The 17,787-nt window shown below is 44.0% G+C and overlaps 1 protein-coding gene across 1 annotated transcript; it reads left to right on the forward strand.

Annotated features, from left to right (window-relative positions):
- The first annotated feature begins 329 nt into the window (after window positions 1-329).
- LOC147596336 (uncharacterized) lies at window positions 330-1,884 on the forward strand. The gene is given in 3 exon segments (XM_086771354.1): window positions 330-1,044; window positions 1,047-1,454; window positions 1,457-1,884. Coding segments are annotated over 3 exon segments (1,551 nt in total).
- The last annotated feature ends 15,903 nt before the right edge of the window (window positions 1,885-17,787 follow it).

Raw genomic sequence — 17,787 nt, forward strand, 5'->3', positions numbered from 1 at the left:
TTTTTTTGTGAGAAATTTGAAAGGTGTGTCATCCTGAGAGTGTATGAGGGGAATTGTGGTAGAAATTTAAGGTGTGTCCCTCTCAGGACGAAATAACCCCTCTTGGTGAAATAAGTGAAATTTGAAAGTTGTGGCCTCCTGAGAGTCTATGGGGGGAATTGTGGTAGAAATTTAAGGTGTGTCCCTCTCAGGACGAAATAACTCCTCTTGGTGAAATAAGTGAAATTTGAAAGGTGTGGCCTCCTGAGTGTGTGTGTGTGTGTGTGTGGAATTGTGGTAGAAAATTAAGGTGCGGCCCTTTCAGGACGAAATAACCCCTCTTTGGTGAGATGGGTGCTTGCAAATCTGTAAATGTTCGTGATGAGATCCCCATGACGGTATCGAATGGGGATTTAGATAAATTGGATGACCTTTTGGAAAATTATCATGCTCGCCCGTCCCTCCAAGGACAAGAATGGGTGAAAAATCATTGGTTCCAACCGCAGAGTATAGTGGATAGGATCATGATATTACAGAAGGGCTCTAAACTTAGGCCCGGGAAGGGAAAATCTATAGTTTGTGCTGTTTTAGGAGCAAATCTGGCAGCAGCTATAGAAGATAGGAGGCAGATATTGTGTCAAGATAATGCCGTGATAGACTCTTTGAAACTGGCAGTTGAATCCTTACGAGAAGAACAATTAAAAGATACCCAGCAGTTGTTAGAGGAAGAGAAACACCGGAATGTGTTGCTAAAGGAAACTTTGAAGGAAGAATTGTGGAGAGAGAATGACTCATGTGGAGAGGTGGAATCGAAGTTAGAAGAGAAGGGGATCAGACAAATCTATCCTCAGGAGGACTTGCAAAAAGCAAAAGAAATTATAGAGAATCCTCCTCACATGTATCCCCTAGTTAAAACTGAATATGTGTATGAGGGGGAAACCGACAACCGTCCCCAAGTTATTACTAAAGAGGTTCCGTTTATAGCAACTGAGTTGGCAAAATTAAGGAAGGATTTTGCAAGGACTCCAAAGGAATCGGAAACAGAGTATGTTTGGAGAGTGTCGTTGTTGGGGGGGATGGAATCTTGTTGTCAGAAAGGGAAGCAGAAGGATATTGGGGTCCGGGCGTATTTTTAACTACCGATAATTATCGGGCCCCATGGTCTTTGACACAGAAGGCAGCATATTGGGCTGGAGGGCTGAACCCTTTGGAAAGAGGGGACCCCCTAGCCATCACAGGCACAGTGGATCAACTGGTAGAGAGTGTGCAAAAGGCTGCTTGTTTGCAAATGATGTATGATAGAGAGCTCAAACCTAACCAGGGCTCTCCAATGATGATGCCTGTGGATCCCGAACGGATGACTCCTCTAATTCGAGGACTTCCTGACTCCCTGAAACCCATTGGGATCCAGCTACAGGGGAAGATACAAAGTACCCCTGTAGCAGATAGACTTACTGGTGCTCTGGAGGGAACAGTGACCCCGATCACAGAAGAACAGGGAGGAAAGTGTGGACATGGGGGGAAGTAGCACAAGAACTCATAAATTTTGGGAGAAAATATGGTCCCGTTGATGGATTCGGGCAAAGAACCGAAACCAGAGCTGTACGAGCCGCAGGAAAAGGTGAAGGGCGGCCAGCACTGGTCAAGAAAAGTCCCGATTCTAAGTTGATCCGACTTACTGATTCTCGGAGAGGGAGACCCCTCAGCCGTCAGGAATGGTGGCAACTGGGGCTCCAGACAGGCATTCCCCGAGATTTAATGGATGGGCTTCCAACCCAGAAATTGGGGAAATTCGTAGAAACATGGTCAGGGCGAAAAGTCAATTTTGGAACAACCCCTAGTGCCCCACCTTTGATAGACCTTAGGGAAGAAACTGATGCAGAAAAGAGGGTGACGGGAAACTAGTTCCTCCGTTCCCCGAAGTGGGGGGGGAAACGGAGGGTGGATGTTTATAAAGCAACTCACCTTAAATATGAGAGGAGATTTATTGATTACAGTGGCTGTAGGGCCACAGAAAAAAACAGTAACCTTTTTAATTGATACAGGAGCACAAATCACTGCACTGATGCAAACTGAGGTGGAGCAATGTGGAATTTTGACTTTGTCAAAAAACCTTATTATTTTAAATGCTTTGGGAAAAACCCAATCAGTATCTATGGCCTCAGTAACATTATGGTTGCCCAGGGAGGAAGATCCAGTGCACACTAAGGTTGCAATAGGCCCTTTTCCAACAAATCTTTTGGGCATAGCGATTTCTGAAACCCCAAGAGGCAAATTGGGCCAATCGATTGTGGGATGCTGTTCGACGAGTAAACGACCGGTGGGGAATAAACGGGTGCCCTAGACTCACGGCTTTTTGTCCAAAACCCCCCTCCTTGGTACCTGCCATCTCGGGCCCTGACCACAAACAAAACCCTTCCCATTTTCCAGGACAACCTGTTTTGGTCGAGCTACCCACCATCGGAACTGTACCACTGGTACTCACTAGCCCTCTGAACATATATGCATGGAAGGCAAGAGATGCCTCTGGGAAGGAACATAAAATTAACACCCGATGGATAATTCCTTCATTTTAGACAAACTGACAACCACCTAAGCAAACAGAGGCGCCCCCCCCACCTCGCGCCTCTCGGTCGCTTTTTCCTTTTTTTTTTTTTTCCTCTCTCTCCTCTTTCTCTCACCCGAGGCAAACAGAAGCCCCCCCCGACCCACCCACCCCTTGCACCTCATGGCTGCTTTTTCTTTTTTTTTTTCCTCTTCCTCTTTCTCTCACCCGAGAAGAGAGTTCTGTTTTGTAGGAGGAAGAAAGCACCAGACCAGAACCCGACACGCCTGCAGAGGAAGTAATAAAACCTATCAGTGAAGATGTTTGTAAACACTGTTTTTCTCTCAATTATATTGCTCTGGGGATTTGTCCGAGGTGGGGAAGACAGGCCAGCTCATCCCCCCCCTCCTCTACCTTCAGAATTCCTTTGACAGTAATGAGGTTTTTTTTGTTAGCAAAATCTGTGAGTGAAACTTTTAACTTAAGCCATTGCTGGGTGTGTGGAGGACCTCTAGGACTATCAAGCTGGCCCTGGACCTCCATGCCCCTCACGCCAGGACAAATCATGAGCAATTACAGAGAGGTCAATAACACCACTTGGGACGATTCCAAAACATGGCCAATTCAATTCCCTGCCATATGTTTAAAGATATTATAATATATATTTTATATATATAATAATATATATAATGAACATATTTAATATATAATAATAATAAAATATTATTAATTATATATATATTTAAAGATACTGCTTAAATCGCACCCAAAATGGAGGAGTCAGTGTGGGGGAAAGCAGATGTCAGTGGACACTCACATATAAGTTAATTAACAAAGATGTTAGTCTTAGCATATGGATGTGGGTTAATAAAGCCGGACGCAGTAAGAGTTTTGGTGGATTTTGGTCAAATAAAAATGAATCCTTTGACGCTTGGTGGCCCAATGGCCGAGGTTATATTCAAACTTGTGAGTGGAAAAAAGACACGGGTGCTTGGTACTGCACTGGGCAAACATATAGTCAGCTGGGAAAACGTGACACCACCTTCTTTAGCCCTTTAGGAGACTATAATACAACTTACTTGCAACATCCACGGACTGCAGCTGGACCGTTTGCTGGAGGGGTCAGAGCCAGAAAAGGACATTACTGGATCTGTGGACACACTGCCTACAAAATACTACCAGCAAACTGGTCAGGGGTTTGTTATATTGGAATTATCCGGCCTCTATTTTTCCTGCTTCCAGAAACAGAGAGTCCCCGATTAGAAGTGAAACTGTATGATAACCTGGGTGACGAAGATGTTGCACGCAATAAGCGAGCTATCGAGATTGAAATAGGTGGAACACAAAAATGGGGGAAAAATGAGTGGCCTCCCGAAAGGATAATACAGCATTATGGCCCGGCCACCTGGAATCCTAATGACCTGATAACAGGGGCCCGGGAACCAATTTATAACTTAAATCCGTTTGCAGGCAGTTTTGGAAATCATTACCAACAAAATTGCTGATGCTATAGATCTCTTGAATCAACAATCTCGAGAGATGCGCACTGCGATCCTGCAACACCGCATGGTTTTGGATTATTTGTTGGCTGAAGAGGGATGAGTATGTGGGAAGCTAAATATTTCTAATTGTTGTTTAAAAATCAGTGATGTTGGTGAGGTGGGTCTACAACTGACCTCAGACATTAGAAAACTAGCCCATGTCCCCACTCAGACATGGAATGGCTGGGATGGCTGGGATGGTGGTTTGTGGTCCTGGCTACCAGGAACACCATGGATAAAACGGCTTTTATTTTATTTGCTATGTGGGTTAGCAGCCTTAATGTTTTTGCCTTGTGTTATACCGTGCCTAATTCAATTAATCCAAAGCGTAGTGACTCGAATGCAAGCGGTCACTGTGACTTCACCCGATGGGGTTAAATATATCAGATTTGTACGGCAAACTGAACGCGTAACTGTTAAAATCATATAACTTTGCCATTTTTAACTGTTCTGTTTGCTATAGAGACTATTGGCTTTTGTCAGCCAAACCGCGTGGCAGTTTCCCCTTCCCCCCCCGCCTCCGCAAACTTCCCGCCTTTGCTTACAGATCCACCATAGAAGTGAACAAGAGACCTCCTGATGAACTGCGAAACTGAACTTTATTGTAAAACATATATTAACTAGACTAACAATAACTAACAACACACAAAACAAACAAACAAAAAAATGTGAAAACAGCTTATATACAACAATCGTAGTAGTAACAGTACAGCAAAAAGCCCAACATAAAAAGAGCACCAAAAATTGCAACCACTAACAGTAAACAAATTAACATTCTCAGACGCCCCCAATCAACCTCTTCAACACCTTCGCTGTGGGCAGCGCCAGCTCTCTCTCTCTCTCTGCCCCCGCAGCAGGTATCATGAAGCTGGAAGTGGAACAGCAACAAAAAGAAAACCTTAACAACCACGAAAGTTAAAGGAGACCTCTTGAGATCAATGATACCTACCTCACTGATCGCCTCGCTTGGTGATCGGGTGCTTGTTCAGGTCTCTCGTCTTCACCAAGCGGCGCCAGCTAATGATAAGAGAACATTACACCACTATAGCCAAGCAACAGGAAAAGTAAAGGAATGAAGGAAAAGAGAACACTTACTGCTGGTGCATCTGCCGACATCTTGAAAATGGGTGCCGCAGGTGGTGACTCCTGCTGCTCAGGTGGTGTGCATGTGCGTGGCACCTTGCCGTTGCCCCTTTTATAAATTCCAAGTCTGGGATTGCGCAGGCGCAGTCCCCCCCCCCGCCTTGGAAAGATCTAGAAACGGATCTTGGGGTTCGTATACGCAGTTCCTTCTTCCGGAGGATGTTGGTACTGAAGCGGGAATCCTGGGTAGTAGTCCAGCTTGCCCTCAAGCCCACAGCTCCAAACTGGCGCAGGCGCAGTCACCCCATTTTTGGGAAAACACAGGAAAAACACTGTCCCACTCCTGAGGAGTCTATATCAGCCACACCACAACTGGCAGAGAATGGCTCCAGATGATTTTCCAATTGATGACATATAAAATTTAAAAGTGGTCTATCTGTCAGATAGACAGATAGCTTTCCCCAAAAACCATGTTTGTTACCCCCCCTGTTTGAAGGCAAACCTGGAAACCTACCTAAAACTTGATTTTTAGGACTCACAGGGTGGGAAAAATGGTCCTTATATTGATATTTGAATCTATGTTTTTGATGATTAATATAGAAATTAATTGTTAACCTATTAATCTTTATTTGTGTTATATGTATGATTTTGAATAGGTTATTTGACATCATTGGATCTCTGAACATCATATCCACAAAGTGCTATATGTGAACTGGATTAAGATATGTTACCTTGGGGTGGTCCATATTAAAAATGAAGAAACACCTCAACGTATCATACAACAATATAAACCCATTTTGTGGCCACATATAAGCATAACCAAGTCCCCTTACCCTTTCTTCCCACCCCTTTTCCCTTTTTCTTTTTTTCTTTCCTTTTTCCCCTTTCTTTTTCTTTTTCCCCCTTCAACCTCGGTGAGCGATGCTGAGCCACGGGGTGGTATAGAGACTGAAAAGGTTAATTAATGTCTCAACATCGCTGGACAATGGAAAGAACTGAACCAGACAACCAGCAGTAGAAATTATATGAGATGTTTGTTTGTTTCTTTTTTTTTTTTTGAAACCACCATGGATCCATGGGGTGATATAAAATTGACAGCAAATTTATAGTGTTATTGTTTATTTACTGTGTTCTGAGTTGGAGGCGTGGAAATCCACTTTCCTGCTGCGTATCCAGACCCAAATTCCAGTGGATCACACAGCTACCAGCTCCACAAGGACCTAGTCGCCAGCTTCACCAAAAGGCAAAAAGTGAACTGTTTTGCTGAAGAAAAATGGTCGCAAAAAAAATGAACAAAATGCTTAACATTTTGATGGTGCTGTATCTTGGGACATTTATGAAGTGGTGCATTGCTATAGTTTTGTTGGTTTGTCTTTGTTTACCTTGTGATTGTCCTTGTAAACAATTACTTGCTTCTTCTGAACCCCCAGAGCCATAAGCCTCAAACTTGGCCTGGGACACATGCTTATATGTTAAAACCATTTACTCAGATAAGATAAATATTGTTAATTAAATTTAGATATGTTAAGATCATTTAGTTAGATAAGATATTGTTAATTAAATCAATGTATTTAGCATTTATATACACTAACTTGCCTGACAAACAATAATGTTTAGAATTGTATATATCTTTTTTTTTTCTCTTTCTCTCTTCTCTTTTTTTTTTTTCTTTCCCCTTTCCTTTATCATTATGCCACCACGGAACCCCATCCCTGAGGCAATAATGTTGAGCCACGGGGTGGTGTGAGAGACTGTGTCGAATGTTTGTCTCAACATTGTCGAAGCATCAAACCATCACCTAAACAATGGTACATCAGTCAAACCATAGGCCTGGAGTCTTCCTGTTTTTTCCTGCAAGATGATTCCCTTATCTTGCAAGCCAGTCAAGCCACAAGACTGGAAGCTTCCTGTTTTTTCCTCCTATTTTCCCACAAACCTGAATGCAGAGCTGATTCTGCAAAATTTAGCCTTACTCCTACGTATGCGCCCAGACCCAGGCCAGAAAAACAGAGGGGCCCAGAGACAGTATTGGGCATGCGTATCACCGCCAGGTGAGGGGTGCGGCCAAGCAAACCCGCTCTTGGAATATGTGACGTGGATAAGACGAACGATAAAAGGACAGAAATGACCAACATCGGACAGAACGTTTCCCCCACCGAGTCAACTGGACTGTCGGGACGCCGCAGCTCCGTGGTGGTAGCTATTGCAACTGAAACTCTTCCCTCTTTCCTTTCTTTCTCTCCTTTCTCTTGCATTTGCGAACTTCTTGTCGGGTTAATAAAGTTACCTGGCGCTTGACTCCGTTTTGAGTCTTAATTCTGTTCCCGAGAAATACGAACAAAACCATGCTCCGGTGTGTGTGAGGTTGGTCTAGCCGCCCCTCGCCTCCCAGACTTGTCTGAGGTCGGCTAGAACGCAAGGGGGCCTTCCTCCCACCCGAAATCGGAGCGTGACAGACCCCCACACATTTAAGTTCTACTCTTATTTTGCGATCCACTCAGAGCAGGATGATGGCCACATCATCCTGGCCTGACTGGCACAGCATGAAGCTAGCCCTTGTTGTGGTGGTGATGAATCAAGAACTCAAGGATGAATCCAAGGATAAGGATCCATCTCTATAAAACCAAAGAAAGCCCTGCAAGTGCAAAACCAGTAGCATGCTCCACAGTGCATGGTATATCCAACACAAGGGGTTGGTGAGGGAGGGAAGGGAATATTTGACCTCCAAACTAGCAAATGGTCCTATCTAGAATGTCACAGATGTTGCACTTCTTGCCATCACCCTTACCAAAAGGCAAGCAAGTCTTTCAGAACAGAGAGCAGGAGATCATCAAGTCTACCTTCTGGGCCCATGATGGACTCAGCTATATCTAGCTTATTCTCAGTGGAGTTTTGCTTGACCTGCTCTTAAAGACATCCCCTGATAGAGGCCCTGCCACCTCTCCTACTGCCTCACTGCTGCAGGAATGCTTCCCCTCAGGTCTAGTCCAAGCTTCATTGCCACAGCTCCAACCCATAAGCTCTCCAGTTGTGGAAATTTATTCTTTTTCTCTCTCTCTCCTTCTTAAGTATTTAAAACTTTTTGTTGTGTTCATCTTGTATCTTTTCCAGTCTCAACAGCCAATCTGCCACTTCCTAGACCTCTCGTTATTTCCATGGTTGTGCTGTGGCCTGGGAACGATTTCCAAACCAAGATACAGTACTGCTGCCATCCAGTGGAGAAGGGAATTGCTTTGGGTGTGTTACATATGAAAACTCTGCCTGCACATTACAAACTTTCTTTTTTCTTGTTTTCCCCACAGCAGTACACCACTGCTGTTTCTTCTCAACTTCTCCTTCACAAGGACCCTGATCAGCTGTGGCTTCCTAGTTCCCGGGCCCACCAGCTGGTTTGCATGCAAGTCTGTCTGAACATCAGCACTCTTCAAAGGGCCGGTTTTGCAGAGGTGAGTTCAAGCAGGTTGCTGAGCTGCCTTTGCAGCTGCCTACCTAGTTTTGGGCTGAACATGGCTCCACAGGAAAAGCAATTGCATCTCTCTTTCAGTATGTCATGCAAAGCAGGCAAAAGACTGCAACATTGCTTTTTTTTTTTCTTAAAACAGGTTAAAAATTACATGCATCAGATCTAGCATAGGGTGAATCCCTTAATCTCTAGTATTAATTCCACTCGGCATAAACTACACCGACTTATCTAAGATCTGTGATCTGAGGCCAGCTCACAGTCTCCAAAGAGCCCACAGGTGTCTTCGGAAAGACCATGACCCTGGCGTACTTTATACATTTGCTTTCTGTGTTTTGGAGTTTTTATGGTGCTTGCTGAAATTTCTCATGAATCCACATAACTCCTGGATCTTGTGACTTTCAGGTGAGTCCCAGACACCTCAGCAATTGTGATTAAATATAAAGAAGTTAGCAAAAATGAACTTACTCCTAGCTGTTACATGCACTGAAAGATCTTTTAAACATGTTGGAACACGTTTCACTGTACACCTTTTGTCTCAGCCTAGACAAGCCTTTAGCATTCCCACCATGCCACCAGCAATTCCACATCCTGAGCAGAAAAAAAGCCTCAGAAAGCTCCTCAGCGACTTGCAAAACCCATGCCCATGCCCCTCATGGAAGGGAGTGCTTCCCCTTCACAGCTTACTCAGCAAAACTTGCATACCTACGGCAGAAACAGATGCTAAAGAGAGAAGGTGAGATTTAGAAATGAGGGTTGCTGGTGCACGCCTGCTCAGTGACTTGATTTTGTTGGGTTTTTCCCGTTAAAAAAAAACAAAACATAAAAATATGCATCACAAAGAAAACAGGAGAGAAGAGAGAGAAAGGAGAAGAAAGCTGGTTCTTTACTCCTCCTGGGAGACAAAAGGGCTGTTTTGGTTCCACAACCTACTGCAGCACAGTGCTGACTTCACCTACATGCTGTTGCTCCTGTGTTCTTGTTGGACTCATAGTTTGCCAACCTTTTTTGGTTTAAGTGGTGCGAAATTTATGTTCCTATTATATACAGTCAGACACTGGAAAATGTGACAGCTCACAGAATAGACCTCTGCCAGTGGAAAAATTTGACAGTATGAACTCCATATTTTATTTTTTCTTTGACAAACAGGCCCTTTAAGCTCATGCTGCCCACTTTGATGCTGGGCTGGGGGTCCTTTCTCAAACCTACTTCAAAACTCCCACTTGACAGCTTGTGCTAACGTGAGCCATCTTTCCCTCATACGGATGAATTATCCTGATGCAGCATGCAAGCAGCAGACATGATGCAAGTATCACCTCCTTGCAGTGAGTCAGGACATTTAAGCACAAAGATAAAAACAAACAAAATCCAGTCACAGTACTTCTATAACAGTAACACCTGAAAGTCAGGGCTCCACAGCGCTAAGACTCATAACGTACACAATAAAAATAGAAGTGCCTGGTCTCTAGAGGCAAGAGAAAGGACGGCAAACAGTAGCACACTGATCCAGTCCTAGGGCTGGGTAATTAAGAGACCTTGTAGTTAAATAACTCGCCTAGCTTTACGCTGGGGAAAAAAAAAATAATAAAAAAAAAGAGGCAGGGGCAGGAGCTCATCTGGGGCAGTGCTTTAAGTGCAAGATATCGTTTCAGCAGATTGTTATTAGACTGTTCCACCCACACAGCACTTAAATGGGACATGTCTTAGTGATGCTCTCCTTTCATCTGTGCTCTCATACAAGATTAATTTTTTTTTTTCCTCCAGAACTTCCGTGTTACAACAGTTCAACTGTACTGTCAGTTGTACTGATCACTGTGTATTTTGTGAGATGCAGCTACCAAGTTACCCTGACATCAGAGCCATACACATTGCAAGACTGCTACCACAGCTCAGCCTCTTTGGCAAATATCTAGGATAGAATCCTGAACCCAACTATTTTCTACCACTCTTTGCACTGAGCCAATAATATTACCCACTCTATAATAAAGAAACCAAACTCATTCTTTGCAGTACTACACCTTTAATAATTTATTTCTGAATTATTTAACAACTTCCCATCTGACGATCTTTGGTCATAAGAAAGTACCCACTTTATCCTTGTTTAGGAAGAAAGTCCCTGGCAGATTTGCTGGGCAGGGCAGGATGGTGAAAGGAAAACCTACACAGGCAAAGTACCACATCTGTGTTTTATGGCCATGCCCAGGCCCTGTCTGAAGATTTTCACCTCCAGAATATTACTATCTAAATGCAAGCTGGAGAGGTTTGAGAAACCACAAGTCAAAACACACCACCTGCTTTGCTGACCTTAGTGTCTAAAAATAGACAGGACGGGTTAGTACAGAACAAGCCAGGTGAAGTGACTTGTCAAATGTTACCTACCAGAGAAAGAGCCTCTTAAATACAAATAAAGAAAGTTAACCAGTAAAGTAAATTAAATTTTACCAGACTCCTGCTCATTCAACCATACAGCTTTTTCAAGCTAGTTTTCATCTTGGTTTAACCAGCATCAACAAGTAAGACGTGCAATCAAAGATTAGATACTTGGACATGCTTAAAAGTCAACAAAATGTCCAACAGCTGTAAAAGAAAAACCAAAATCCTCGAGGAACTTTGCAAGGGCAGGTCTGATTTTGACCTTTGTTATATAGATGAAAAACAGAGCTATTCTGCTGCAAACAGAGAGAAATAACTTTGATGCATTAAAATAGGAAAACATTGATAAAGTTCAGATGATTTCTGCGGTGAGGCACTAAAGATGGACAATGGAAGGTTGTAGCATGGCATAATCCTAGTCAGGATCCACTGAGGCACCCTCCTACCATGGCCACCAGTTAGAATCGTAGAATCATAGAATAATTAGGGTTGGAAGAGACCTTTAAAAGTCATCTAGTCCACCTCCCCTGCAAGGAGCAGAGACATCTCCAAGTAGATCAGAGCCCCATCCAACTTGGCCTTGAATGTTTCCAGGGATGGAGTATGTTGGACCTCATTGTTTTGTTGCATGGGCCTTGTTGACTTGCGCCCTCCCATCTGGAGTCGCTTGGCAGGCCACCTACAAACAACCACCAGAACTGGTCATGCGGAGGAAATGTGTTGGCTCTGACCACCGCAGCTGCTTCCAGCATGGAGCTGCCTGATGGCTCTGTGAAGGCCACTGTCCCAGCCATTCCGCTTGCCAGGGCGAGGAGCTCTTTGCTTGCTAAGGGGGGTGGAAAGAGCCACCTGGGCTCCAAAGGCCCAGGAACTGGGGACCTGCAAGAGGGGTGGGAAGGTGAGTCTGGCCAATACACTTCCCAGTCAGCCTCGTTTGGCACTGTGCAAGAATCTAGTGCTCGCCACACCCTGACCTCATCTCCTCATGTGGTCTCTGTGACGCAGTGCCAGAGTTCAGATGCGGTACTGCTGTATTCCTTGGAGCACTACAAGATTCTTTTTCAACAAAAAAAAAAAAAAAAAAAGGAAGAAGAAGAGGAAGAAGAAAGAGAAAAAGGAAATGAAAATAAGAAAAAGAAAAACAGGAAAAACCATCTCTCTTTTCTGAGAATGGGATGGTGCCCAGCAGATGAAATGAAAATAAATTAAATAATAGTGCTAATTTGTTGATCACTTACAGTGCCATAAACGTATCTAATAGCAAATTTATAACCTGACTACACTCCAGCTGAAAAATCACAGTGTTTGGAAAACTAAAGCCCCATAATAGTGCTGCTGTGTTACTTAGCTGTTTTTTCAATGGTTATGACCCACCTCCATGCCTATTTGTACAAGACACTTCTTTTCCTTCTCTGTTTGAGTTTAAGGGGTGCCTGGTGCAGGAAAAGGAAATGAGGCAAACGTGGAGGAGGACAGAGGCAAAACGGTGGGTGGAAGTGGAGCGAAGGGAAACACAGACATCATCTGAACAATGCTCAGGCTTGACACTTGTGGGGTTTAATGTGTGCCAAAGGCTCGTTCACAGGAGCAAGGGTGGAGCGGGGGGCCTCAGGAGGAAGATGTCGTTGTTGTAGGAAGCGGAGAGGAAGAGGCCAGTGCTCTGACTCCTCTACTTGCTCGTCAGGCTGTAGGAAGTAAGATTTCCTCATGTTAAAGGCCAGGAGTATTGAGTACCCTTAGCAGCCGAGAGGACTTGTTCCTCTGGTGTGCCTCTGCGTATCAGACTGGCTGCTCTGGAGGCCAGGATGACTCCCACACATGCTTCCTCTTTCAGGGCTGTAGTATAAACAGGCAAAAAGAGAAAGCCTCAAACCACGCAATGTTGCCTCAATGAGGGGACTGCATGGCTTTAAAATTTCCCTTTTATTTTAAAAAGTTGAATATCAGCTCTTTATACCACGGTGAATAAAAACAAAATGAGGAAGTGCCTAAATACAGCAAAGGGAATAAGTTATGGGAACTGCCTCAAACATGGAGGGAAGCTTTTTCCTGAACTTCCCACTGGGAGAAGTGGTATGAGCATTACTCTTTCTTATCTGCATGAGCAATTCCAGTGATCAAGCGGGAGGATCAAGAGGCACTCATGATTTCTGCCAGTAACGATTTGGCTTCCTTGTGAATGGGACAGGAGGACACCAAAATTAAAGCCCTTCAGGACCAATCAGTGTTAAATACATGCATATGTAGGGAGGTGTTGCTAATAGCCTGTAGTAGGAAGCAACGTGGAATTCCACCGCCTGGAAGCAGATTGTTAGTCAGAGTCATAAGGTTTATTTTTCCACACCTTCACCCCAGGGAAAAAAAAAATTATCAGCCCCTATTCTAGCTTTTGCTCCTTTGCTACTTCTCCTCCAAGCTGTCTCTGCTGAATTGCCTGCAGCACTGGCGATCACAAAATCCCATTTCTCTCCCCTCTTCATCCTATTGCCTACAGGAGTGCCAGGTTCTGGCTGACAGGCTGGTCTGCCTGGGTACTTGTGAAACAGAGCGGCTATGCCAAGGAATAAGCAGTCCGTCTGAAAACCAAGCACATGGATCAGTATTTGGCCCTAAATAAGAACGTAAAATATATTATGATGTGTGAATGTTAAGGCTGATCCAAGTTTTCACATTCTGAAATCCTGAAGGGAATTACTAATCTAATTTCAAGGAAAAAAAAAAAAGGCGGAGGGAACTGTTCTTCAAAAAACATTAACAATTTTGCCCCTTTATATGCAGCCTGATTAGTGTGCTGTACAGATGAAAAGACCTGGGTACACTGCAAACCTCAGGCTGGGCCTGGATGAGGTGTACGTGACGATTCTGGTGCTGGGTTGAGAGCAAAGCAAGACCAGGGGTCATGTTCGCAGTCATCAGCGCTGACTTTTACAAGCTGCTCTCAGAAGCAGCTGCCAGCAGGAAGCTCTAAGGGCTGTTTGATCTCATAAGATTTTCTCTACCTGGTATGCTGGCAGTTCTGCAAGATAACACTTTGCTAACCTCTTGGAAGACCGTTAGGAATTTCTACAGGAAAAAAAAAAGTTAAACAGGAGGCCACGCCCGGGAGCTGTACTGCAGCAAAAACGAGAGGGGCACGTTTAGAGGATTAACACCTGGAATTCAGAGGGGTGTCCTGACAGCGGCAGCGCTGGCCTGTAGAGGTGATGTGGCCTCATCTGCTCGGATTTGGGCAAGCCACTTCCTCCTCGGGCAAGCCGTGTTGGCGTGAGCTGTAAAAGTCTGTCTGCAGGAACTGTCTCTTACCAGATGCTCATGTGGCAACTGGCACCTGGTGTCAAGTAGCAGCTCTGTGGCTACTCTAACATGTATAATAAGGATTCGGTGCAAAGCCCTGTCTTTCCTAGTTAGAGTCTGTCACCTTTCCTTGCTGCAGGAAAGAAGCCAAATCCTTGAGCTTTTAAGCACCCCAGTTGAACTGAAAGGAAAGCTACTGAGGAGTGAGTTCACCGATGGCTGCCGAGGTCGCAATCCCAAAGGTAGATCTATAAGGATATAAAACTGAAAAGATTACTAAGACAGTGAAGGGATCATTAAGATAGCCTCACTTTAAAAAGTTTTCTGGAACTCCACAAAGAGTCTTTTGCCTGAAATTGCTATACTCAGCTGCTTCGTTTTTACAGCCACTGAAATGAAGAAATCCACTGCAAGAATAGCATGGCTAAACGTCATGAGGAGGCACAGGGCAAGGGACTAGAATGAATTTTCTTGGAGCACAGTACATCCCATGAATGATCTACCAAAAATAAGTACAGGGTATCCAGTACATGAGAACATCACCACACTGCGATCTAGAGGCATACGTGTATCCCAGGACATTTGTTCCAGCCACTGGTGTCTGTAAAGCTGGGAATAGCTTAGGGAAGGCCTTTGCTTTACTCCACTGGTGGGAGAGTCTGGCTGATTGTTAGCAGCAAAGGCAAATCAAAGTATGATTTATGTGGGAGGCTAAACAAAACAAGTGCAATGTTTTTTCTGACATTGCTTTCAATTGTGCAGATTTCATCAGAAGGTTTTGAGCAACAAAGCTGAAATGGCTGTAAGAACAGCTTGAAGTTATCGCTTCTGAGCTGGAATCTGCAATCTCCCATCAAAGTGCAGGGTTCAGAGCTCTGACTGATCCTACTCCGTGGCAGAGTAAAATTCCTGCAAAACCTACAGCAGTTGAGTAAGACACATCCAGGCATCTCCACACTGAGTGTGGCTCTATCAGACACTGCAGGGAATCAATTCTTACTTCAACTTGAGAATTGAGTGGTATTTTGTGGAAAAAAAAGCGAACAATTAGGAAAAGCAAAGGGGATAGTTAGATGATCCCTTGCTGACTGATGAATATCAGTCAAGACTCCAAAAACCTGAGGCCTAGCAGCTTCTGTTTTGACTTCAAGACATCATGAGTGCCAGGGTGTAGCACAGGTTGTCTGTGTATGTGAGATGAGGAAAGAGAGCAGCTGTTACTAAGTGAGGGAAAGAGGACTGTGCATGGCACAACATTTACAGTTCTATTCCTTATAGCTCTCGTCCTAGAGAAATGGTGTATCAGATTCCTCCTTGTCTTCCAGGAAGAAAAACATGCAGGATTCAGACACACAATAGCATGGGGCCCACCTGGATGCTAAGCAACTCGCTGGTACTTCGTCTTTATCCAGACCTTCAACAAAGTAGCTATCTAAAATAGGAGACATCTTTTTTTCACAATGAGCCAACTTTACCACATAAAAAACCAAATCCAGTGGAGGTTCTAAAATCATGAAGGTTTTCAGAATGTGATTATTTATCTTTTTTTTTTTTTTTTAAACGCAGGTTCATGAGACTGTCAACATTGGTCATACAATGGGTATCACACATCTGCTACTCTGTACCAGCTGTTAGTGTGTGTGCTCTTTCTGTGGCACTTTGCAGAAAATGAAATTTCTCACTTTTCTTCTGATACAGGGTACTTTGTATTACCTTGCATTTACTGCAGGTAAAATAATCCAAACAGGCCTTCAACACAGAGTATGGCAACTTGTGAGCCTTTGACTAGTTCCATCCACTTGTGATGGGACTGTTAGCTGTGAGCTATTACACCACTGAGTAAATGGAAATTTATCTTAATTCCCCATCTCAGGACCTCTGGCAGGTGAAGCAGGCATTGTTGTGTTGATTAATGTCTGCTCCACGTCTCAGAGAATTTATCAGTAACTGAAACGGCTAAAATTTGATTTCTCTCTAGGAGGTTACTGCCCACATTATGGGAGGAGGCCAGAGCATATGTCTGCGCCTCTGCTGTTCTGTTCTCGGTCAGGGTTTTAGCTTTGCCTGCCAGTAAACATGCTGGGCTGTGAACAGTGGCAGCTGAGACAAAGACACATGCCTTCTCCTGCTCCCCCTTCCACAGAAGCAGAAAACCTTTGGTAGCAGGAGATTGAAAGTAAGCAGCGCCTCAACCCCTGCTGAGCAAGGACGGAGAGGGAGCACCGGTCGGAGACCTGACAAACCGTTTCTGAACAAGAGACCACTGCCAGGTAAGAACAGTGCAGGGGACTAGAGAAGAAACTGCAGGTCTGGGGTTTGACTATCCAGGTACTGCACATTGAGCCCTGGAGAGCCTGCTGACTTCCCCCATTGTGGTTCTGTACTTTTAAAAAGCAGCTTCTTCACTACTGGCTACAGTTCAAGAAGTGTTTTGCTCTAAATATAAAATCTCTGATGCCCATGAAAAGTTCTGCTGAACGTGGTACTTTGACAAATATTGTGAAATATGATTCCATTACCACCAACATGTGGTTAGAAAGTAACACCACACAATCTATTCTGGGATGTTTCAACTTAATCTGCAGCCACATTTTGCTAGACAGATGCGACTTCCAGATTTGCACCTGCAGAAGTGAAACCAGAGTTTGGTCCAAGTCAGTCACTGAAGCAGTTGTGCTGCGTAGTAAGACCTGTGCTTGCTGTGTGGTGACACCAACTTCTCAGGGCATTTCTGGATGCCACAGAGTAAGAAAGCCAGGACAACCCAAATGGAGAAGGACAGGATCAGGTCTCAGAACAAGCTATTTGCCCAATGCTGTTTTGTTAACAATATTTTGTTTTTAATATAGAAAAAAAAATAATTTGTGGACAGAGAAGTCAGCAGGTTTGGGATAAGAATTACCATTGAAATAGCCTGCTCTTTGGAAAACCAGTAGCACTGAGTAGAAGCAGATACTTTTTTCTTTCTGGTTTGGGAATTCTGCCCTCTCCAAACTGCACAGCATACTCAGAGATCTAGACTGGATCACATCTAAGATGTCATTAGTGTTTGGTTTTTTTTTTTTTGCTCTCTGCTCACCTGGACATCTGCTGGAATATAAATAGACTTCCTGTCTTTTCCCCTGAACAACCTCACTGTTAATTTGTTTACTTATTCCCGAGGGGAAAATGAAAGAAAAACTCCTGCTTCCTTCAACGCTACCTCCTAAGAAGAGCTCCCTGCCCTATAGGAGAAGATGGAAGCTGAGCTGTACCTAACCTTCATCAGCCTGACAAGAGTCCCTGCTCTTTCAGCAATGACCTGTAGGCTTTGTAAGGCTTCAGGCCTTAGGACTCTGGGGCACTGGAATCAGTTTTCAGCAAGTTTTAATACAGTTGATCAGAAGAGCAAAAGAACTCCAGGTCAAAATGTTGCACCTTTTCTCCGAACTTAATTTATTTGCTGCTTCATTTGGATTCAAATTGCTTTCAACCAATAAGTTTGGCAAGCGAAATGGCTGAAGAAAACATGC

This window comes from Chlamydotis macqueenii, chromosome Z (assembly GCF_036417535.1).
Source record: "Chlamydotis macqueenii isolate bChlMac1 chromosome Z, bChlMac1.mat, whole genome shotgun sequence".
NCBI classification, from domain to species: Eukaryota; Metazoa; Chordata; class Aves; order Otidiformes; family Otididae; genus Chlamydotis; species Chlamydotis macqueenii.